The 25,365-nt window shown below is 40.6% G+C and overlaps 1 protein-coding gene across 2 annotated transcripts; it reads left to right on the forward strand.

Moving 5' to 3' along the window:
* The first annotated feature begins 53 nt into the window (after positions 1–53).
* ccdc50a (coiled-coil domain containing 50a) lies at positions 54–25,365 on the forward strand. 2 transcript variants are annotated; one of them, XM_080506532.1, is made up of 12 exons: positions 54–229; positions 3,172–3,234; positions 5,954–6,083; positions 8,526–8,616; positions 9,359–9,461; positions 13,940–14,818; positions 15,605–15,756; positions 16,895–16,939; positions 17,229–17,372; positions 17,526–17,605; positions 21,638–21,747; positions 22,353–25,365. In XM_080506532.1, the coding sequence occupies exons 1-12, from the start codon at positions 175–177 to the stop codon at positions 22,370–22,372; spliced, it is 1,872 nt and encodes a 623-aa protein (XP_080362658.1). In that variant the 5' UTR covers positions 54–174; the 3' UTR covers positions 22,373–25,365. The 2 variants fall into 2 exon arrangements, with proteins under 2 accessions (XP_080362658.1, XP_080362659.1); XM_080506533.1 differs by having other exon boundaries at positions 17,256–17,372.

A 25,365-nucleotide genomic window follows, 5' to 3' on the forward strand; every position in this document is an offset into this window, starting at 1 on the left:
AGGATACCGAAACTAATCAAAAGGGCCGTGCAGCGACCGAACCATCAATCGGCTTTTACGAGTGACGGCGATCAATCAGGCGGCGGTTAACCTTCGGAGAGAAACGCGGAAGTGTAACTCACCGTCAAGGCTTTTTTTTTTTTTTTTTTTTTTTGACTTATTATCGGTGACAACATGGCTGAATGTAACATTAGCATCGACAAGAATAAACTACCTGGAGTCAAAGAGGGTAACGTCCACGACATATTTTCCCCACTCAATGTGACGCGAGCTAGCTTGTTGAGGCAGTCCTCGTGTCCACCGGGGCGACACTACGGAGGCTAAACGTTAACCGACTGACCGCAGGTGTTTTGTCTCATTGTGCTCTTCTGCTCCCGTTCCCCGCGTCTCCGGCGGCTTTTAGCACGGCGTGCTAGTGGATGCTAGTGGCAGCCGAGTCAGAAAGTCAGCATTAATTAAGACTCCGCCGGTGTGCAGGTGTCTGATTTATTTATTTATTTGTTTGTTTATTTTGGTGTCACCGCTCGAGCGACAGACGTTTATGTGCGCGTCGGCGCACGTGCGGGTCGTGTTTTCTCCCGTGTGTAGCGGGATATTTCGGGTGACGTTATGCTGAATTGATTTGCGGGTCTAATGGGATGCGGTGGCGTCGCACGGTGAAGCAGGGTACCAGTGTGAGAAACTGCAGCGTTCACAAGTCAGGTGACATTTAGCTTTGGCGTCACGTGGCGGTGTCTGCCTGTGTTGTTTTTTGTTTTGAGTAGGGTCGGGGGGGTTGTTCATTTATGCATTCATGAAGTCGCCTTTCTGGGACGATCTATACGTTTTCCCCGGCTCACCAGCCACCTCCCACTTCACCTCCAGAGACTCCTTATTTCTGCCTGTGTCTGCTGCTTTTCAGAGATCACACCGAAACAGATAACCGAGCTTGGACAAGATGGAACGCTTGTTATTCTGGTCAGCGAATGGAAGAAACCTGCATGTCCACTGCTGGTCTGCAGAGTTTCAGCCCTCTTCATTATTGTGTTTGGGGAAAATAGCAGCTTAGCCTCCAAATGTTATTGCACTGTAAATATTTAAATGGGGTTATATATATAGTTTTTTTTAACAACTCCCACCCCAAATAAAACATTGAAACTCACCTCTTCCCATGGTGCACCAGTGTTACTGTCACCCTGCTTTAGTCAAGGTGTAAAATACCAAAGGCTGTAAATCCTACCATCACTTGTTGCTTATCCTCAGTAAAAACACTGTGTTGCCTTACACAAGCTTTAATGGCATCTGTCATAAAAACCGTGATTGCTAGAAGACTTGAAGCCCCTGATGTGTAAAGCTATACCAGGCTCTATTAAACTTGTTTCTTGGCTAAGGAGATTAAGCATATGGTTTAAAAATGCTCCCTCTTAATCAAATCCCAAACAGGCCTCAATCAGAGTGGGGCTTTGTGGAAATCTCATTCTCATCTTTGAGCATCTGTTTGTCCCAGCCATTCAGTTCAGCACCTATTTGAACATCGGGGTGTGTGTAATTGTAGCGGATAATTTCCTCCCTCTCGTGTACAGATAGACTTGGTCTGGTTATTAATATTGGATGTATAATTGTTGACAGAGAAGATAATGGGCTATGGGTCGACTTGAATTTGGAGATGATGGATTACTTGAGATTAATATTAAAATTATGGCAGAATACATGGTGTTTTTCTGATGTCACATCAGAGGACCAGGTTTTGTTTTGGGGTTTTTCCCCCCCCAAAAAACGGCACACCAGTGGCTCCCTTCTGAAAACATGAATTCATGTTCTGTTTCTGTCTTTGGTGTTGTGGCGTTTACACAAGGTTTTTGACACAAACCTTTCGATTGCTGGCTTTTTAGAGGCCTTCAGCTGAAGCGAGTTAGTCCATGTTGACAAAAACGGTGCATCCACAATCACATACTTGGTGAAGGTTGTGAGAAAGGTCTTGGGTGTTGCTCTCAGTCCTCCTACACAGGAAATGGCCTTTGTCTGACGATGAGATTAGGAGTTGGATGACTTGGAGGCGTGTGTTGGGGTTTTACGAAGATCCTCAACAGTAGTTTTCAGCACGACTATATAGCCAACATTAGTAATGCTGAAACCACATTTGCAAAGATTTGTTGCAGTTTTGTCATGCAGAAATCTCTCTTTATGATGGAAACCAAGGCTTTTTTTCAGATGAACATTGCGAGCCAGTATTTTGGATGATCCCTCATGTGAAGATGACTGTTACTGCATCAGTGTTTGATCTGTGGACAAATAATGTCCGGTACTATATAAACGTTGCTTTCGCTTGAGGAATTTTGAAGATGAATGTTTATAGCTGTGGTTCACAACCTTTTTCCCCCCAGAGCCCCTCTATATGGGCTTTAAAACACACTGTGGATCAGATCTCTGATTTGCAAAAACATTACAGTGAAGGAAAGCACTAGTGAACACAAACTCACTCTTCAAAGTGAAAGCACTGCACTGTTTCTCTTCTGATTTATTGCCTAGTTTGTAGTGTGTTTGGGTCATGCACCACAGTTTTGAAGGAATGATAGCTTTATTTGAATTAGGCTATTTAGTATATGTGAATTTCTACACAAATAGTATAAATGTACATAAACGGTAAACTGCCAGACACATTCAAGTGATACGCACATATTTTCATGCGCAGTACACTCGTCTCGCTTGAGTATAAACTCAAAAGGCCAAAGTTCTTTCACACACCTACATTTTGACCAACAGCGACACCTCGTCAACAGTTTGATTTCATACCAATGCTGACAACGACACCACTTGCTAGATGGCAAAAAACTTTTATTTGATTGATACACACTGTGTGGTGTAGTTAGCTTATTTAAATAACATTTATATATATATATATTATTATTTCATCTTATAATCCAAATCTATACCTCTCAGTTGTCACTAGCTGTGTTACTATTTGTAGTAACAGCCAATCGCTTGAGGTTATCACAGTAAATTTAGCTTCCTGTTGCTTACAGGTTTTAAAATAATTTTACTGCTCTTCAGTGTGTCATCAGAGCAGGAAGTTAAACATTCTCTGCTGAGGTTTCACATGTGCCACTTAAATATTTTGAACAATTAACCGCCCACTGTTGATAAAACTCTTTCTTTTTAAATGAAGGTGTTTCTCTGTTCTATTTTCCCCAGTGTGCCGAGACTTTGCTGTACTGGAGGACCACTGTCTGGCCTACAACCTCCAGGAGCAAGAAAGTAAGACACTATAGAGTTAACTGTATTCTATTATCTTTTCATTTCCACACTCGGAAGCAGAAATGCTCTACTTGCTTCAACAAGTAATATTTACAGTTTTTCGTCTGTGTAATTGGCTTCAGTGAGACAAAGACATGGCTGCTTTTGATGAGTCAGTATTGGAATTTGGGGAAAGAAAAAAAAAAAAAAGTGCTCCTCCAAACAGGATGAAAAATGTTCAATGAAGTATCGGGGAGATTTGAGTCCAAACCTGAAGAAGAATATATGAGATGGATGCATTATTCATTCCGAGGGAAATTCGAGAAATAATGGAAACGAATGTAATGTTTCATGTAACCACATTTACAGTTTCTGACTTTGCACAGTGAAGGTGTAACAGTATGTTGCTTGTGCATCACCTTTTACAAGCATGGGAAGAGAATACATTTCTATAGCCAGCCATTACCATTGATGCTCGGATATGTCCGTTTGGGAAAATGCAATCACATACAATATATATTCTTTTATCTAAGCCGTTTGTTAAATGTTTCTTTGACTATTTTTATTTCAGTTTCAGCTGTTGCCGCCTCACACCTCAGTGTCATTGTTCTGCATTTGTAGCCTAATTTGTAATAGAACAAACTCTGATACAGTTTGACAAAGAGACATTGAACTTGCACTCCGTGTTGCATGCTCCCTTAAAATGTGTTAAAGTTAACAGACAAATTTGCGGCGTTGGGGGGATGCAGCATGACGAAACTCGGAGAGATCCTGTTTCCATCACACAGTCACGGTACAGGGTGCAGAATGCACAGTCGTGTGTCAGCACAGGTCCATGGCAGGGTGCAGTGGACTGGTGCATGTGATTCATTTCCATCACTTCACTTTTTGACTGTTGAAGCAGTAAGAAGCCCATAGATACAAATCTTATGTTAGAAAGAGGAAAATACAGAGACTGACTTCATTATGTTACGTTATGTATATTTATGCTTTTCAGCCTTGGTTGATTTTTGTTCGCTGTGTTTGTTCCTACTTGCCTCAAGATCATACGTGAGAAATTAGCTCCATGTTTTTACACAGGATTCTTAAAAAAAGAACCCACTTTGGCGGCTTGCTAATAGAAGCTGTGTTTGGCTGCAGTAGTTTTTTATTTTCATTGAGATAAAGATGTGAAATCTCAGGAAGGTGATCTCTGGTTCAAATTGTTTTTGTCGCATCAGCATCTTTTTTTCAGTTAAGTAAGCTGCAGGTCAAGATTTATTCTGTTGACTTCTGTTCAAAAGACATTTTCTAAACAAGGTCTATGGGGAAGGGGGGGGTGTTCTGTATTTTTTTTGCATGTGCTATTTCATATCTTTATTGAGGGTTGTGTTTCACAACAAGCTCTGCAAGATGAAGGCCAGATGTCAGGCAGCCCATCCTAAATGCAGATTAACCATAATTAATGTGCTTTTTGCCGAGCCTGTTCTGCTGCCATTAACCCTTTTAAAGCTTTGGTGACCTGTAACTTAAGGCTCATGCTTTGTTGTTCTTTTGTTGCAACAAACACTTATCTAATTTGGCTGGGAAAATGTTCATTTTACATTTGACCCCCGAGGTCAGAAAGAAGGCTGATGGCGCTTGATAGTTCTCTGACAATCTGCTGTCTTTGTTCTCGTATATATTTTAAAGAACACACAAACAGATGGTCATCCTCAAAAAGGATTTTACCATATATTTTAAATTTGTATGGGGTTACAGCTGGGTTTTCTCTCCATTCAAATTGTGTATCTAAAAGTAATTGAAAACGTTTCTTATGGCTGCATCAGCACTTGACATATTTTGTGCCTGGGATGCGTTTTCTCCATTTCAATGAGAAGTTTTCCACTCATTTTTCTGACATTCAGATAAGTTTGCTCTCACCCTAAATCCCCTCTCTCTGGATGACGCAAGACCTCTTTGCGGTTAACTTCTTTGAATGAACATATATCAGAAGGTCCCGTCGTGAGGGTTTTTGTTTGTTTTTTCCCTCTCGAAAGATAAATCAATTTGTCTCGCTGAAAAACATGGCAACGGATGAATGATCGCCCCATCCCGGTCTGTGACATCAGTTATGACTTTAGATATTTTTTGTGAGATGTTATACACTTTAACAGTTGATCATGGCGTCAACCCCCCCCCCCCCCAAAAAAAGATCAATGTCGGGCTCTTGACTTTTTTTTAACAAGTTTACACAGCTGTCATTCGGTTTCCTTTTTCAATTCCACCGATCAGAAGCCGAAATTGCCAAATGCAATTTGGTTCTTTTCACACGAAAGCTGCCAACAGATCAATAGCTCGGTGAAACAGAACTGAGTGAGTGATGCTCTCCGTGCTTACGAAGTGCTTGGTGTGCGTCAGCAGGTGGAATTTATCATCTGTTATGGCCCGTATGGTGCCGTCACACAGCCTTGGAACGACGCCTCAGCAGCCAACATTCATTTCTCAGTGACTCTGGAGCGCCCTCAGTTCAATACCAGAGACCCGAGGCGTCCGAGTCGTCAATGTTTATGTTTTTCACTGCGAACGCTCGCAGCACTACAAGTTCCCAAAGAGGAAACCATCAAAACAGTGTGGATCTGTAAATAAACGCTTTGAGAGCTCCGTGCTCGGTCATATATCTCATTCTCCCTCAATACCGCAGTCTCGCCAGCTGACTGACCCAGTACTCTGGTTTGTGTGTCCACAGTTGAAAAGGCAGTGTTTGTGTTTGCATCTACAGTTGAAAGCCACTTGGCATCCAACGTCCATAAGAGCCGTCTGGTGCAGAAGGACCTGCAGGTGGCCAAAAAGCTGCAGGAGGAGGAGGATGAGAGGGCGAAGATCCAGAACCAGAAACAACACGGTGACCTGTGGGTGTCTCACGTACAACAACATGCTCTACATCACTCACTAGTGTTGGAAAGGAATAGAAACTAAAGTCAGAAACTCCAGCAAAGAGAAATTGGAGGGTCAAGACTCTCTTCTCACGTGACATTGTTATGACAAGAGTACTCGGATACGTTATCTCACATTTCTTCTTTTTCTTGTTTCTATACAGAATCTTTCAATTTTTAATTAAAATAAGTGTGTGTTTTAACCTGTTTAAAGATTTCGTGAACTGGACTAGATTTTCTGCATCAATACCTGTTCAGTATTTGTGACTTTGATAGTGGCATCTGTTTCAGATTACTGTAATCTCATTAAGTTACTCTAGACCCCTTAACCCTGGATTTATGCTTTGGCGGTGTATTGTGATGACATGTGAACACTCCTGTTATTGTTGACGCCGACAGGGATGTCTTGCAGAGCAGTTTAACTCTTTTTTTTAAGTTGTAAATTGTTATTTTCTGGTGTTATCAGAGCGAAATGCATTTGTACTTCTAATTTAGTTTGGACAACCCATGACTTGGAAAGCGATTCGGCAGTGTGGACACTTAATTGTAAATACAAAATAATGCATCCATGAGCTTACCTCTTAACTCCATCTATTAGTGATGTTATATGTGTCATATTTCACAATTTTATCAAAAGAACTAGCTCATTCTCAATTTGACGACCGCACCAAAATAGTTGGGACCTGGCCATGTTGACTATCGCGTAGCATCCTCTACTCTGTAAAGGTTTGGGATGCCCGGATACTAGTTTGAGGTGATAATTGTCTTTTTCTTGTCTTGTGCAGGATTATAGCAGATTATTACCGTCCTGGCAATCTGGCAGAGTTATGTAGTTAAGGATAGAAAGACGGGTAATACAGTTGAGTCATCAAATGAAAACAAGTCTACAGTATTCCCATGGAGTGATATCAAAAGTATTGAATACGGAAGCCGAACCTCCTGGTTCTTATAGTTGAATTACTGGAAAGTAAAAGGCATTTACTCTAAGATTTCTGCTTCTTCTTTTGGAAAAACTAAATGGTACCTAAATGCTGTTAACATTCCTCTTACATTGGTCAGACAATGACGGTTAAAAGCATTTATAAGTTGAACACGGATTTAGTAATGAGTGGTGCTCTTTATTAAAGAAAGTTAAATTAAACATAGATACAGTTATCGCTTACAACAACTGGTTTCATAAAGCACGGGCAGTGTAGGCAGAGCCTCCATAGTATTAGCAGTCATTGTGGTTCATCTCCAGCCATGGTTCATAATAAACCCTTAAAGGGTTTGGGTTCACTCCAGCCTGCATGTCCAAAGCCAGTCGACTTTTACTGACCACTGAAATTGGAGTCAGTTGTTGCTACCAAACATAACTGGGTGTTTGTCCACCTTTTTTTCTCTCGTATGGTCCAGTGCCACAAAAAACATGTCCACAATATGTCAGTCTCTCTTGCTTTACTAACTTTTTTTTTAAATCTGCTTAATAATTGCTAATTGTCATGCAAGCTTAGGTTATAATATTGACATGGCCTTCCCTAGAGAGAGACCGGAAGCGCTCATTGGTGCAGGCAGGGAAGCACTCCATGTCTTGCTGGGAGCTCACACTCCTTCCATCCTGCAATTGCCAGTGTCCTCTCATGTACACCAATTATCATACATAAGACTGAACAATCAGAAACCATGTAATGCACTGTCGCGTGTTTACCAGTGTTACTCTTTTAAGATGATACCGCTTAAGTCAAATGCAGGTGAAGTGCAGGGGCAATAAGCTGTCACGTTTGTCAGTGCTGTCGGTAAAATGACATTAAACGCAAAGAAAAATGATCTTTGCATACCAGCCCTCGGGGCAGATGGTGTTTGTGCTCAAATCGTGATGCTAAAAGATGAGTGGGCCAAGACAAGCTGTTCAGAGCGCCATCACGATAGACGAAGATATTCTGCTTCTGCCTCAGGCACACTCATTGTCTCATACAACATATTGACAGGGCAGGGCTCTGAAGTGCTCACTTTCTCTCATCCCCCCCCCCCCCCAAGTGATTTTTTTCATAGCATGTTATTAGCTGGACTGTTGTGCTCATTTCTTTTTTTGTATTTCATGAAACGCTTGTTAAAAAACCAACATTTAAAACATGTTGATGATGTGAAATAACAGTGAGGTGACAGTGGAACCATCCACGGCAAAACACTTACAATTATACATTTAACCATTTTAAGAAGCCTTTATGCTCTTTTTATTAACTCGTATGCATTATCTGTCTGTATTACATGTTTACTGTTGTTCATAAGTCAGTTAGCCATTTGCCTATTAAAAGGTTAAAAACCAAAGATAAAAATGTGAATCCCAAATGTTTAAGTTATGCTGACTTTAACGTTCTCTTCATGGCCATACTTTTCCACATGTACGCATCGTCACACATGCCACTGTGGGAACCTCAGCGAGCGACAAGACAATGAGATCGCCCAGGAGATTCAGGAAGAACTGGTCCGACAGGCAGAACGGCAGCGGCAGCAAGAAGAAAAGGATGCGGTGAGAAACTCAGTCACACTTCTCTACCCAGTCAAGTGCATTGCCAGCTACATTTGCCTGTTGGTGATGTGATTCTCCCGTTGGTGTCCTGAAATTGGCGCTTCATAGATCTAATGTTTACAGGCGCAACAGCATGTTGCTAAACAAGCCAATTCTGAGTTTAGTGTTCACCTTGTTTGCTTTTATCTGTTGCTCTGTAATGTGATGGAATCATTAATATTTTCACTATTGTTTCACAGTTGACAAAATGTCACAGTTCAAGGTGACAAAAACAGAATGTTTAGAAATGGAGTCTCGCCCTATCACGTTAACCTGCTCACTGCATTTCAATACAGTTGATTATAGTTCAATCTTTCAGCATCCAGTCTGGGCTTGGATGAATGAATATAAAGTCTCACTGTAAAGTTGAATGCAGCACACGTTGTACAGCTCCAGGCCAGATTTTATTTGTTGCAAGAAGGACATGAATGTGTTTAATTGTGGACATTGCAGCTCTCAGCTCTAACATTGGTTAAAGGACCAGTAATGCGAGGATGTTGAAGATGCTCCTGCTTATTTCTTGCTCAGTCTTGAAGGTCTAATGGGACTCAGTAGTTCAAACATGTACTAATTGGCCCGAGTGGGGTTTTTGCAGCATTTGGTTGTTTTGATTTTTCCAAGTCATCAAGGAAGGATGAATCTCAATATTGTGGCTTCTGCATATTCATGCCGGATTTCTCTCTTGCGTTCTGTTTGTTTGTAGGCCATCGCTCGTAAGCTGCAGGAGAAGGAGATGAAAGAGGAAAGGAAGAGACAGAAGCAGATGGAAACAAACTTTGATGAGGATTACTTCGAAGATCATGGTGGTAAGAAGAAAGTAACACAAGCTCATATTGCCGTGTTTGTGTGTTGACCATTTGAAATGAACATGGATTCACCGTGAGAATTGTATCCTCGAAGAAAAGGACAACTTCCACAATTTCACTTCTGATCTTAGTAGAATTTCTTGTTTAATTCCAATGTTTACATTGGAAATGAATGGAAAAGCATATGGATGTATTAATTTTAGGATTCATTCAGATACATTTTAATTGCAATTTTCTTTTCATATTTTTATATTCCTCTCACATTAATTGTATTTATAATGAATCCATTTAGTATAAATTTATTTTAACAAAATGAATGGATATTTCCCAATGTATGCTTTAGTCCAAACTAATTATTAAGATGTTGTTTAAGTAAAGTAATCCAAAGATGGTTACCTCCTGATCTCGGAGCTTAACCAAAAAATGCTCCAACAAAACAATGGGTTTCGCGTCACAAGTGTTTACTTTGTCAGCAAAAATGTACTGGGGTGCAAACAGGTAGTGGTTCTGCCTCCCGACTGTGAGCTGCATTTTGAGCTGCTGCCAAATGCGTCGCTTAGAGGAAGTCCGTCTTCAATAACTTCAGTGGTGTCCAACTTCCTATTTACACAACTTGCAATTTTCTTGTGAAAATGTCATCGCCCCACCCGTGTCAAAAATTGAAATTATGTGACATGGCATTTGTGTATTTCACACTGAAACTGGGTCTTTAAGCAGATGTTTGAAACAAGACATGACATGTCAGCCTCAGAAAAATTTCACTTAAACAGCCAACCCGGGTCGAAATCAAGAGATGCTCCCTCATTCCCTTTCTCAGACAAACACTCCCCACATTGTCTGCTGGGCACGTTGGTTGTATAACAGAACACAGGTAAAGTCATGGTGGCTTACAAGCTATGGGTTTCTCCCTGTGGATCAGCAGAAGCTCCCTTCTCTCTGCAGCTCACTGTTTCTAGACCGTTTTTGCTGAATCTTCAACAATCTAATCAGCCCTTTGTCTCTATTGACAATGGTTGTGTGCGCATTATATTGATGGTTTGGCAACAGGATTGAGCCAGCTCAACATTTTCCATTTCTGTTCACACAGCTGCTGATTAGAGTATTAAACAAAAACGGGTCACACTGCAAATGGCCACACCTTCACACTAACCTGTGCTGTGAAAACTGCTTTAGAAGCCAGTGTGGTCGTCGTCCTCCATTCCTGGAGGAGGAGGATGTTTATATCAGTGAGGGTACCGGTGCCATGGGGGGACAAACAGGCTATTCTGTAAGTGGACAATGCCACATGCACTGTCCCTGGATGACATTTCAACGTCAACACCATACCATTAACTCAAATGTTGACTCGCTATGCTCGTATTTCAACATGCCACCGTTAAAGCTGACCGCCCTTGTTTGTCATGCATCTACATTGAAAAGTCTTGTTGTTTCTTAGTTTTAGTCAGTGCTTACACCCCTGCATGATTCATCCAAGTGGAGGCTGCGAGAGACACATTGACTCATTTAATCTTCTTTGATTTCACGTCTAGCAATATGTGTGGGAGCCTAATCTCCAGATCAGAGCTGATCCTGCATGCTACCATCTTTATATGATGAAGAGAAATACGGGTTCAGTGCAGGTCCTTTCTGGAAATGGAAAATATAGTGACGATCTTTGAATACAGTTGTGGTTTTTGAACAAGGGTGTGACTTTCAGTGTTGCAGGCAAGGATATTTCACATTAAGCTTTTTCCCTGCAGCTGCCTTTTCTTGCTGAATCAAATCTGGCAGGTTGACTTTTCCTTCGTATCCCAGGGCTTTTTTGTATTTATATTTGGATTTGTGTATATATATATATATTTCGTCTTTATGGCAAACGTTACCTCAATTATGTCACTCTTATATGAGAAGCTGAGAGGACAAATACATTTTAGGTCACAACAAAAAAAAAGGCATAGAGTTATTGTTTTGTGTTTTTATAACTGTGGTGGTCCACAAAATGTAGGTTGGTGTAGATGGAGCTTGTTTGCGTCACATAACCTGAAGCTTAATGCAGTTGCGATTACATTCAGATAGTGTTTTGAGTGTAAACAGCTCTGTAGTGACAGACACTGTTGTTGACAGATACTGGACTGTGTGTGTTCACAGTTGAGTGAGTCCTGTGTTGTGTTGACTACAAGTCATGCAGGTGCTTTGCCACTTGGTGGCGGATGCTGGATAAAGCTTTCATGGACCACACTGCTTTTCAGTGCTCTGTGTGATGTAGATTATTTGACACTTCAAGCCTTATAATTATAATGCACACCTGTAAGGTCCTGTGTGTGTGCGTGTGTGTGCGTGTGTGTGCGTGTGCGTGCGTGTGCGTGCGTGTGCGTGCGTGTGCGTGTGCGTGCGTGTGCGTGTGTGTGTGTGTGTGTGTGTGTGTGTGTGTGTGTGTGTGTGTGTGTGTGTGTGTGTGTGTGTGTGTGTGTGTGTGTGTGTGTGTGTGTGTGTGTGTGTGTGTGTGTGTGTGTGTGTGTGTGTGTGTGTGTGTGTGTACGTACAGTTGAAGTGCTACTGTGCCCAAACATCCAAATCTGTGAGACAATGGCGTCACGATGAGTAATCCTTTAACTACTAACTTTTAAAACATTCCTATTCACTTGTATATTAGGAAATATTTTATTCCAGCATTGCCTTTTTCATGCTCTATCAGACTCTCAGAACGAAGAAGCAAACTTCACTGAGCAAGTACCTGTCAAACTGCGTTTGTACATGCCTGTTTTGCAAAGTTTGAACTTGAGTAGATGTGAAGCAGCCGATTAGAGCACAAATTCCATTGAACTGACTGGCTGTGAGGACTGGCCCTTGCTTTGTTTCCTCGTTTGTTCATTTTCACTCACTTGTTTTCATTCAAATATGAGGCACGCCAACTCCCATCAGACCGGTTTTGTTACAGATGAACGTGTTGTTCTGTTGTCAGGAGTTTTCTTTCTCACTTTAGTGGACCATCGTACTCTGACATAATTGTTTTGTTGATGGAATTTGCCACATATTTGTATTCTATTGTGCCCAACCACACAGTGTTTTAAGATATCGTGGTATATACCAACTGTATCATAATGTCACATCGGAAGTATCGCGTGGTTTGCATATGTCACACTGTTATTAACACCCTCCGTTTCAGTTCACATCTTAAAGACAACATAAAATGATGTGATAAGAAATGAGTAAATCTGCCAAATTAAATAATAAATAGTACTCTTGAGTTGAGTGGGTATATTTACAATTTGATCTGCATTTTCAGTAGCTTATCGTAGCGCAGGCCCATCTGTTCAAGGCAATATATGAAGCTGGCAGGAGTAATGTCACAGAATAGACAAACCACAATACTGCATATTCATTTTATTTGGACATAGGAGCAGCTTTATCTGCAGGATGAGCCATTACTGCTTTGCCACAATAGAAAAGTCGAGTCCCCAACCCCAGTTTTTCGGCATTTTTCACATTGTGTTCTACCAATCCTTGTGGGTTTCGTTGTTCCTTTGGCTTAAATCTCGGCTTGAATCTTTAAAATTTTTGAATTGACACAAATTCACCACCACCGCAAGTCCCCACCTTCGCAACAGTCCTAGACTGGTTCTGGTACTCGCCAGCTCGCCCTCCGATGGGAGGGGTCTCGGTGGAACAGACTGAACACAGACAATAGTTTTGCTGGTAAAGCCAGTTTAAGTAGAAGCAGCTCCATTTCACTACACAATTTAAAGCGACAAGACGTTCAGACATCATTCGGACGGTCAATCTTCAAAAAAGACGGAAGAAAATATAGCGCACACCTTGCTGAAAGCCGTCTAACTCATGTGTACACTAGAACTTCGGACTCGGGACCCAGTAAGAGCGGATAAATGGTCAAGCACGGAGGTTTTAACTGTTAACGCACCTTAATGAGGGACCGCTTCCCCCAGCTCGGTGCTGCTGTGAAGTTTATTTCAGTCAAACATTATTTTTACATTACACGGTTTTTGTGAAGAATGTTTCAATAAAATGTATTTTATTTTGAGATTGTTGTCATTTTCAGTACTAATTGTGTGATCTTGCAAAATTCATCCCGTACACTGTGGCCACAACAATGAAACACTTTCAAGTGTATAGTCAAAGGTTATTATAGCAATATTTTACCAGTCCATTAGAATGCACCATTTTAAGCCAAATCGCCCATCCCTTTTATATTTATTATATATATATATATATATATATATAATACGAAATTTTATAAAGGGTTTTTTCAGTTTGTGGGGTCTTTAACTTCAATTGTCTTACAGTGTCAATAACTTCTCTGCACACGTTTGGTATATCTTTGCCTTACATTGGTATCGTGAACTTTGTCTTTTTATCATCACAAATGTCTAACCCTGCATTTACTAACGATCACAGCTTTTGTCATTCCTATCTGAGTTGTTGGTTTTCATGTTTCTGTTCTCATCGGTCTTTTTCATCGTTTCCTTCACTGTCCTGCTCAGCTGCAAGACGACCACTTGACTTGGACGAACACTCGCATCATAAATCGAGTTCCTCACATGCTCTTACGGGCCCTCGGCATGATTACTATCCTGATCAAAGTTCAACAGAGACCAAAAAGAGCAGACATCCAAAACTGGACTCAGCATCACCCCATAGCCGCTCTAGATACCCAGAGCACCACCTAGTGGCAGAAGGAGGACGTAGCAGGCATGCAGACACATACCCAGAGAATCCCATGGCCTCCAGAGGAAAACGTAGGGAGGCACATCCTGACTATGAGGCTGCACAGATGGGCAGAGCCAGGGGCCCAAGTTGGGAAGAGACGGAGAGAGTGGTGAGACAAAAGGAGAGACCAGCTAGATCACCTCCAGTGCAGAAGGAAAGAGACCAGGTGTGGGACAGGGACAGGGACAGAGACAGGCAGCATGATAGAGGCAGAGACTATGAATGGGACAGGCACATGGGAAGAGACCACAAGAGAGGAGACAGGGAGCAGGACCGGCGGGCAAGAGGGCGGGACAGAGAAAGATCTAGTGACCGGGGACACAGTGTGGATAGACGAGAGAGAGACCGAATGAGACAAAAAGATAAAGATCGACATCGAGCGAGAACCAGGAGCAGAGACGGAGGACTTGCAGATGACCATCAAGATCAGGTACCTGGCAGGGAAAGACCCCAAAAAACCAGAGCCTCCTGGGAGGAGGAAGAGGATGATGAGAGGGGGAGAAAGGCCAGGGGTCGACAACGTGTCCACTCCGGCCCTGAAGAGGTGTTTGACGAATTCCCGAATGACGAAGGAAGAGGAGAGTCCTTCGACCCCCGGCAGGGGGAGGGTCCCGGCAGGGAACGCAGTCATAATCACCTCAGCGGAGAGACAGGTACCACCCAGAGACCCCCTCTGGGCTCTGTGGGGGCGTTTGTGTGGTGTGCTGGAGCCTTTCTAACCATGGCTGCCTGGTGGTGGGTTGATTTAACATCGTGATCACTAATGAAGCTCTGAAGACTTTACAGTCATCTCTGACAATTGGTGTGATCTGCAGTTTGATTGTGAGAAATGAACTGAACTGTTGCTTTCATACTGTGGGGTTTTGCTCATTGTCTTGTAATCTTGATTGCACATTGAGCAAAATAATGATTTTTTTTGTTTTTTTCCTGTGATTGAAGAGTTTGCTGTGGCGTTTTGTAGTGACTTGCTTTTTGGCTTTTAATCAGCTGAAATGTGTCATTCACTAAGGGCTTCAGAGCTGGTCATGAGTTCAGAAGCAGCTCAGTACCATTAAAATCCTGATGGTCTCTTTCCTATAACCTGTTCAAGTGACGAAAACACCAGTAAAGATGCTCTGCAGCCCTTTTAGTTGCTTTGGGACTTCAGCAATATCTGTTTATGCATCAGTTTATATATATATATGCACAACTGTTATAGTTGCACATACACAATTATTTTGATAATCAATACTTCTTAAATTCATGATTTATCAAGAAAATTGCAAACTTGACACCTTTAATGATGTGCAAATTATTTCTGAATGCGTGAAAGTGATGTTTCATAATTCTTTTCCAAAAGAAGTGACAAATCAATATTTCATAATTCCGCTGATTGTTTTACTTTCATCATCAACTTGCTGTCCTTATCTGTTACTGATGTAATGTGGTCCCACCCCCAGGCCGTATCGTGCACCGAGGGAGCGGAGCCGTCATAGCAGAGACGGAGTACGGACTGGACGAGGCCACCAAGGACATGAAAAAGCTTGACGTCCGTGATCAGGAGATCATAGACATGGAAGTAGCCAGAAAACTGCAAGAGGAGGAACTCAAGGTAAGAGTCAACACCCTCAATTTGAGCGTTATATTACATTTATGATTTGTGCCTTACAAGAATAACATGTACTGTTCTGCATGCTGGCGAGTGAAAGGTTGTGGTGAAATACACTGTGGACAATGATTTATGTCACAACACTTGATCCTACGGAAGTTAGCAAAGAGCAGGAGCTGATTATTGACAGTCAGGTTTTAAACACATAAGAACTGGGATATGGTTAATTGTTGCTTCACACTATTAATTTATGATAATTTACTCTTTTTTTTCAGTACTTAATTGTTCTTCCCTTCTGTTCAGAGTTTCGCTTTATTCCTGAAATACTTGGTTATCACATGTGACTAAGTGAAAGATGTTGTTGCTTTCCACTACAGCAAATAAAACCTTCTGTACCGCCACTGAATACAGAGAGAACTAGAACGGCCTTCGCCAGTGCCACACTTCTTTGCGGAACCAAGTTGGTTCACTAGCATGTTAGCCGTTAGCTCATATCGATGCTCACTGGCCTGTCAGAGAGCAACATTACTGTGTGAAACACTGATAAACTACTACCTGATGGGGCGGGGCGATATGGGCTAAAATCTATACTGTAATAATGTGAAGCACCTGCGAGAACAATATATGTTCCGATATATTATTTTGTTCTGCATGTATAGACGTACAACACACTTCAAAAAAGTATAGAAGGCCATTTTAAGAACATTTATTGTGCAAAACTTAACTCTGCTCAATCTAGTTAACGGGATCATCCCTGCTGCCGCTTTGACTGCAGAGTTCCACAATGGAGGAAATATCTCGCCTTTCCAGGAGCTGTTCTATCCCAAAATCTAATCGATTAGTCCCTGGATGCATGACAAATAATCCCTGAAAATTTCATGCAATTCGGGTCAGTGATTTTTTTGCGAAAAGTTGGCTAAATACATCAAAGCTATTAAATAAATACACAATACATAACTTTTGCCCCAACTTTTGTTGGCAAAGGTAAAAAGCAAGGTAAATGACGACAGCATCTTGTTGTGATTGGCTCGAGGCCTCAATGAAAGTATTCAGGCTCAGTCATTTCCTCTGTTATATAATGACGCTGGAACAATTTGTACAACCCCGGGAAAATCTGACTCTCATTGTCTTTTTGTTTCAGGCAACCAACATGCAAGTGCGTGCAGCCCAAATGGCACAAGATGAGGTGAATGAACCAACCTGGACACTGTTGCTGCGTTTCTCCTTTCATTTCATCCAGTCATTTCTTTATTTAAGCCAGTGTGAAGATCTATGACTGCACATGGACATGCTAAACTCTCATTCCATTCGGTGTTTAAAATATCGCTCTTGAATGTGGTGTTAGTTAATTACTGAGTCATGTGCACTGTTTTTATAACTTTTAGAGAAGGAAATGTTTCGCATTATTTGAATAATGACCACGACATGAAGATTTGTGTTGTTGTACACTTTACTGAGTTCTATTGTTGTGGCAGGAAATTGCCCGCCTGTTAATGGATAAGGAGAAAAAGGAGTACAAGAAGAATCGGGAACGGGAGAAAGAGAAGGAGCGAGAAAGAGAGAGGTTAGCCATGGAGAGGATGGCGATGGAAAGGAGAAGGCCAGAGGGAGACCACAGGGTAATTTTCTATCACCACACCTTTTTCTTTCCTGTTTTTTTTTTTTTTTTAGTGTGCATTTTGGGATATTTCTGGCTTTTATATTTTAGCTGTGATTTTTATTTCCTCCCATCAAAGTTTATTTCTACAACCATAATTTGTGTTGGTCTTCAGCCGCATCCAGAAGAAGTCGTCCGGCCCAGAACACGAGACGAGCATGAATACCAGCGGCAGAAGAACCACAAGCCTGCCAGGTAGCAGAGTCTGCAAGCTAAATGTTTCCAGCTGGTCCAGAAACGGAAACTTAACCCTTGTGTGGCATTGGGGGAAAAAACGTCCACTTGGAGTAATTTTTCCTCTTAATTTGACTATAACTTTCACTGTATTGGCTCAAATGGCATGATTTTTGCTGAGGAAGCTTACTTTTACATGCAATTTAAAAATTTGATTTTAAATTTTTCCCTCGGTCAATAATGCACTGTCGGCAAAAAAACTTCCTTATGTGGCGTTGGTGGCTGTTTTCATCCACTAACTTTGACCCCTGTAAAAATATATCAGATAAATATTTCTTCAAAATCTTTTCACATAAATCTGTTAATCAACTTCAGTCCTGATCAAAACTACCAAATATTAAAAAATTTTTTTTAAAATGAACCCTTTAAATGCCCATTTAGAAGATGAAGGCACTGAAATGGGAAAAAATACACACAAAATGACTCATTTTCAAAATAAAATGTGATCGGATATTGGATTCTTTTTACATGTTATTACAGTCTTGGATATGTCAAAGGTTAGTAATGTAATTATCTTTGAAGCATATTTAGTTTTTGTGCAAAATCAGTTTTAAAAAAAAACTCCCTGTTGTGGCGTTGGTGGCTGTTTTCATCCACTCACTTTACAGCTGTAAAAACATATCAGATAAATATTTTTTTTCCGATTTTTTTACATAAATCTGTTAATAAACCTCAGTCCTGATACCAAAAAGTATTACTTTTTTTAAATTAACCTTTTAAATGCCAATTTAGAAGATAAAGTCACGGATATGGGAAAAATACACATGAAATTACCCATTTTCAATATAAAGTGATTGAACATAGGAAATTCTTTATTTTTTTTATCTTACATTACAAACATTATGAACTTTTGTGCAGCAGCAGGGATTCAGTCCTTCCAGCAGGACTTGCAGCATGTGATCTGGTGCACTTTGCATGTGTGCCCTCCACAACGGCTGCATGTGTCCACTTCTTTTTCACCCTTTGCACAAGATGCAGGCCCCCCCTCTTCCCTCCTGACCTGCTGGTGGCTGCTGATGGCTCTGGCTCTTCTTCTGGTTCTGCTGGGGCAGCTGCAGCAACCTGCATTTCTCACCAGTGCGGCAGTAACTGCTGCTCGAGGAAGATGATCTCTCCTCAACACTGCTGGAGACACCAGAGCGTTGCCCAGCTCTTCTAAGAAAAGCCTCCTCTTGTAGTGTTTTCCCTCATTCCACGAGGGATCCACCGCCAGGAAGATGACCAATGCAATAGGCTGAGACCTCAACTATGTTGAACAATGACGCCTGGGGCCACCGATTGGTCTTCCTTTTGACGCTGTAGGTGCCGACAAGCTAAAAAGATAATCGAAGAAGAAAACAATAAGTCCTGATTTCAAAACGGGAAATAGCTGCACATGGCATATGGAAACTTCATCAAAACTAAAAAATATATATCTTTTACAAGCACAGAAATTCAGTAGAAAGCTAACAGCAATAGGATGCATGTGGTAAATATGTATTGGCACATACCTTATCTTGATTGTCAACCCCGTCTTTGCAGCGGTTGTAGGCGACGACAATCTCTGGCTTCTGCTTTGAGCCCTTCGTCAGCGCTGGCTCCTGGTGTCTTGTGCTCAGCAGGATGGCATTTCGGCCTTGTTTCAGAACATAGCTCACAGCTGTGGTGTTCTTGGTGAAGCCAGACACGGAGGAGAGAGCAGCTCCACCTTTCACCTGCACAAGGTTGGGTGGCAGCTCCGGCTTGTTCTTTCTCACAGTTCTAACCAAGGCCAATTTCCTCTTCAGGAGCTCCTGGGCAAGTGGGTAGGTGGTAAAAAAAGTCGAGGGTGGAGCAAAGTCAGCATCGGACTCTCCTGAGGTGGTGGTGTCTGAGGAGGATGACTCTTCACTCTCCATTATAAGATCCAGGGCCTCTCTTGCACTGAATTTCCTCTTCATGTTTCTCCTGCTCTTCTCACTAGCAAATGGCCAGCAGAACTTATGCACGTGCTGAAATAGACTTACCTTGTTTATGTTTATGTTTGGCCCAGGTCAACTCTGTGAAATCTGAGTGCCAAGGGACCTCTTCCCAAGATGAAAAGGCCACCTGGCCAGCACTTTGTTTTTGTTTACTCTATGTAGACTCTGTGTAGCTCCGAGAACTTGGGTGCATGTTTACATTTTTTAGCTATATCAAGGTCAGTGCACAAAGGTCACACACACACACACACACACACACACACACACACACACACACACACACACACACACACACACACACACACAGACAATGGGTGATTTTGTGTGTATTTTTCCCATATCAGTGCCTTTATCTTCTAAATTGGTATTTAAATGGTTCATTTAAAAAAACATAATAATTTTTGGTAGTTTTGATCAGGACTGAAGTTGATTAACAGATTTATGCAAAAAAAATGGAAAAAATATATTTATCTGATGTATTTTTACAGCTGTAAAGTGAGTGGATGAAAACAGCCACCAACGCCACATAAGGGAGTTTTTTGGAAAATCAGATTTTGCACAAAAACTAAATATGCTTTAAAGATAATTACATTACTAATCTTTGACATAGCCAAGACTGTAATAACATGTAAAAAAGATCCAATATCCGATCACATTTTATATTGAAAATGAGTCATTTTGTGTGTATCTTTTCCCATTTCAGTGCCTTCATCTTCTAAATGGGCATTTAAAGGGTTAATTTTGAATTTTTTTTTTTAAATATTTGGTAGTTTTGAGCAGGACTGAAGTTGATTAACAGATTTATGCAAAAAAATGTTGAAGAAATATTTATCTGATATATTTATATAGGGGTCAAAGTTAGTGGATGAAAACAGCCACCAACGCCACATAAGGGAGTTTTTTTGAAAATCTGATTTTGCACAAAAACTAAATATGCTTTAAAGATAATTACATTACTAATCTTTGACATAGCCAAGACTATAATAACATGTAAAAAAGATCCAATATCCGATCACATTTTATATTGAAAATGAGTCATTTTGTGTGTATTTTTTCCCATTTCAGTGCCTTCATCTTCTAAATGGGCATTTAAAGGGTTAATTTTGAATTTATTTATTTTAATATTTGGTAGTTTTGAGCAGGACTGAAGTTGATTAACAGATTTATGCAAAAATTTTTTGAAGAAATATTTATCTGATATATTTATATAGGGGTCAAAGTTAGTGGATGAAAACAGCCACCAACGCCACATAAGGAAGTTTTTTTGAAAATCTGATTTTGCACAAAAACTAAATATGCTTTAAAGATAATTACATTACTAACCTTTGACATAGCCAAGACTGTAATAACATGTAAAATAATTCCGATGTCCGATCACATTTTATATAAAAAATAGATAATAATGCGTGTATTTTTCCCATATCAGTGCCTTTCTTTTCTAAATTGGCATTTAAAGGGTTAATTTTTACTATTTTTAAAAATAAATTTGGTAGTTTTGATTAGGACTGAGGTTGATTAACAGATTTATGCAAAAAAAAATTAAAAATTTTTTTTGCCAATATATTTTTACAGCAGTCAAAGTTAGTGGATGAAAACAGCCACCAACGCCACATAAGGGAGTTTTTTGGAAAAGCTGATGCTGCACAAAAACTAAATATGCTTCAAAGTCAGTTGCATTACTAATCTTTGACATATCCAAGACCGTGATAACATGTAATACATTTCTTGTCTCTGATCATTTATTATATTGAAAAGAGGTAATTTTGTGTTTTTCCCCTCCCAAAATCAGTGACTTCATCTTCTTACTGGGCATTTAAAGGGTTAATTTTTACTATTTTTTAAAAAAAATTGGTAGTTTTGAGCAGGACTGAGGTTGATTAACAGATTTATGCAAAAAAAAGTTGAAAAAAATATTCTTCTGATATAATTTTACGGCTGTCAAAGTTAGTGGCTGAAAACAGCCACTAACGCCACATAAGGAAGTTTTTTTGAACGCCACACAAGGGTTAACATCTTTCATCCGTGTTTCTTCTCCCGTCACCGTCCATCTCAGGCCCGCTCAGCCTCGTCAACATAACTATGAAAACGTGAGCGCTGCCTATGGTTACTCAGACCACCAAGTTGCCCCTCGTGCTTCTGCCAGACCTGAGGCTGCTTTGAAAGGTACATTTATCATTTACTCAATTGTCAGTCAAGCATGATGTAATCTGATCAGTCTGTAGCTTTTGTTTACAGCGGTGCTTTTCAACTTGTATGTTTTTCCAAAAGTGCACATTGAGATTACCTTTTTTTTTTTGCTGTACCAAGTAATGTCATCGCTTTGACCCTGTTCCAGTTTTTTTGTGTGTCTCAGCACTTTTGGTTCTCTTTAGTAGAACTCACAATGGTCCTCGCTGCTCCTGTTATGGAAAGGAAGTTTTATAGACGTAAACATAAACTTTTAAAGTGGGAGGACCCTGCCATGTCCTCATCTGACCAAATAAGTACAAAGTTGTGTCCAGTCTGCATGTTCAGCAGGAGCTAAAAAAAAAAAAAAAAAACCTGAAATGTTATAAGAGATCATATATAAACTTTGACCAAATAAGTTCATAAGGCCCCAGTTGAAGTGAAATGTTAACAACCACAGAGGACAAAGGTGCAGCATCAGAAGGGAAACACTGCTGGTGTTAAAGTTGCAAAAGTGCAGAGCAAAAAATCCTCCAAAGTAAATCTGCAGCGTGATGTGTCAAGTTGCTGATGGATCTCTCCATGTCCTCCATCTTTTCTAGGTGCCTATTACAAACGGTGACTCAGGCTCCTTACCCTGTCCAGACATGCTGTCAGTCCTCCTCCATCCTCTTTATCTTTTTTGTTTTCAGCTGTTTTGTTGACCAAAAACTTTGGGACAATCTAACGAGTTGGCGTTGGGATCTGCTTTTTTATTTTTATTTTATTTTATTTTATTTTATTTTTTTATTTAATGCCCTCCAAAGGATTACAGGTAAATAAAGTAAAGGAGTTCAGTCCGTACTTGTTGGAACCATCCACTTTGTCAAGGCTCCAGCTCCTGTGCATCACTGGAAAGGATTGACGTCTTTGCAGTTCACTGGATTTCACTCAAAATGAAGGGGTTTTTTGTTTTTTGGGGGTTTTGTTTAGTTTTTTCCAAAACTTTGATTTGAGATGTGGCGGTCAACCTAAACAAATCCTGTGTGCAGTCCAAAGTTTGTAGCATTGGCATTCAGTAGAAAAACCTTTTAATAGAAATAGACCTATTTTGCACAAAATACAAATAAACGCATGTCTGTGTGACAATGCAATGTTTAAGAATGTCTCAATAAACACTCCCAAATTATTGAAGCACTGGCTGTAAAACATATTTATTAATTTGATTACTTAAATCTGTTAATATTAAATGCACTACAAAGATCAAAATATCAGTTTCAAACACCCAGAGATGTTTAACAACCACCAATCCAACAATTACCCCAATCATTTTCAGGCTGCTCGGCAAACAAACGGAGGATTTGTCATTTTACCGTCCGCCTCTCTGCCCTCAACGATGTCTTCACGTTTGCACAGGGTAACTTTCAATAAGCCTTTTGCTGTGGTTGGGTGGCATTATCTCACAAGCGCTATCAAACCTGCACTGAGGTTGTTCGCTCTCCACGAAGGCTGTTCACCTGGACAATCATTCAGGTGTCCCTCATTCACCAGTCAGACCGTCTCGGTTCAGTTCAATGAACCAAGTTCCATCGTTCCCTCCAGGAGATCATTTCTGATTTGACGCTCGTATTTTTTATTTTCTACGTTTTCTTCCTGAAATGATTTAGTTTTAACCGATTTAAGAGTAAGTATAGCCAAATGAGTAGCCTTGTGAGATGAACTCCCGTGACTGTGTCCCGCTGAAATTGAGCATCTGGCTCCTCACCCGCCGTGGCTGTTGTGTGCTGATGTTTGTTGTTGTATGTGGACCGTGCCGCCACAAGAGCTGCCTGAGTCCTCTGCTGGATGCAACCATGCAGTGTCTCATTTCCACGTACGGCTCTCGGCGAGACGCGCCCGCCTGGTCCTTTGTGACTGCTACCGTGTCTTAGATAACAACATGGCAGCTGCTTCCATCGCCTCCTGCTGCAGTCCAGTCATGCTGCACAGCGAGGCTCCACCGGCCTTATGTTGCTAAATCCATATAAATCAAGCCTTTTGCATGGTGCTGGCTTTGACACGTTTACCACCTTATTCCAGTGCAGGGGAGGCGGAGCTTTGTGATGATCTATGGACTTGACTTGGCTTTTGCCAATGTCTCTTTTTTTTGTTTTTGTGTTTTTTTAGTATGTTAGGGGGAAATGTTTTAACCCTTAAAACTGAAAGTGGTATGACTGTATATGACTCACTGTTCCTACGTGCATGCTTACTGAGAGTCCAACAGTGTACATGCATTTCTGCTCTATATCCAATTGACTGGCTTCCTCTTTATCAGGAAGGGCTAAAGCCACCGAAGCCAATAATCATCTCTTTAGTGGATGAAGAAAATATCTGCAGGCTCATATACTACTGTACAATATATTGCTTTTCTTCCTGTGTTTCATATCTGGTTTTTCATTTACAAACCAAAACTGGCCCATATTAAAGCCAGTACCAAATGGAAATGCATGTACGTTGCTCGTCTGTGTCAAACCTGGATTCATGCTCGCGCTTCGGCCGCAGACATGTATTTACATATTTTTGCTTTTGATGTTTTTCGTTTTATGTGCCACCAGAAACGTGTCGTCCACTGTGGGAAATACTAGATGACCGCATAGTATCTTTGTTCAAAAAGGGAGCTTTATATTTATTTTTGTACAATATTTTATCTTTCCTTACATTGTTCCATTTTTTTTTTAATCCCCCGAGCTTTCCCACTGTCACTTCCAGTCCTCTTGTTGTCTCAGACTCTGAGGCAGGCGTCACTTCCTGCCTACAAATTTTCACAAAACCAGTGTGTCTGGATGAAGGGAAATCAAAGGATGAACATTTTTTTTTGTGCTCAAAATGGACCTATTTTAGTCTTTTTACTGCTCCAGGATCTGTTTTATTTTCTGTTCATATTGAATAAAGATCTTTAGGTAAACGAAGAGCACATCCAAGTCTTTTGAGTTAAATGAAATGTTTATAATGGCAACAAAATGGTTCAGCCTTTGAATATTTGGTGCTGTCTGCAAGTTCATACATTGTAATAAATGTTGCCATTAAATTTGTTTCCTAAACAGGCTGAGCTGTTAACATTTTTATTTACTGAAACGTAAAACTTTTTGTATCGCTGAGGATAAACATGCAGGCATTGTAATTTCCGCTGAATTCTGTTTGAGCAAACAGGATGTGTGCCAAATGTTTGTCACTTTTTCAGGGACTTCGGGGGGAAAATGGTTTAAAAAGTTGAAAGTTGCAGTGCTTTCTGTATAAAACACACCTACCAAGCTGGGTCTTCTAATTTATTGTTGGATGAGAGCTCCACCTTGTGGACTTGATCAAAGTGTGAGAACAAAAGGAAACGGAACTGGTGACCATCGGGATGCGTCTTTGATAGTGTATTTGTGGATGTTGTGAGCAAGACATTACATTATTGTCAGCGTCAAACATCAAGTTTTGTTTTGTTTATCGTTAATCTAGGGCTTGTATGCAATCTTTCAATCAAGAATCAACACGTGTGTGTTGGGAATTGCTGTAACAGAACTTTTTTCTTTACCATGAAAGTGAAATGAATTGACAGGTTGCTTTTCCTATAACATCTCAGTATGTAATAAACTGTTATCAGCATCTTGA

The sequence above is a fragment of the Blennius ocellaris genome (assembly GCF_963422515.1).
Source record: "Blennius ocellaris genome assembly, chromosome: 12".
Classification (NCBI taxonomy): domain Eukaryota; kingdom Metazoa; phylum Chordata; class Actinopteri; order Blenniiformes; family Blenniidae; genus Blennius; species Blennius ocellaris.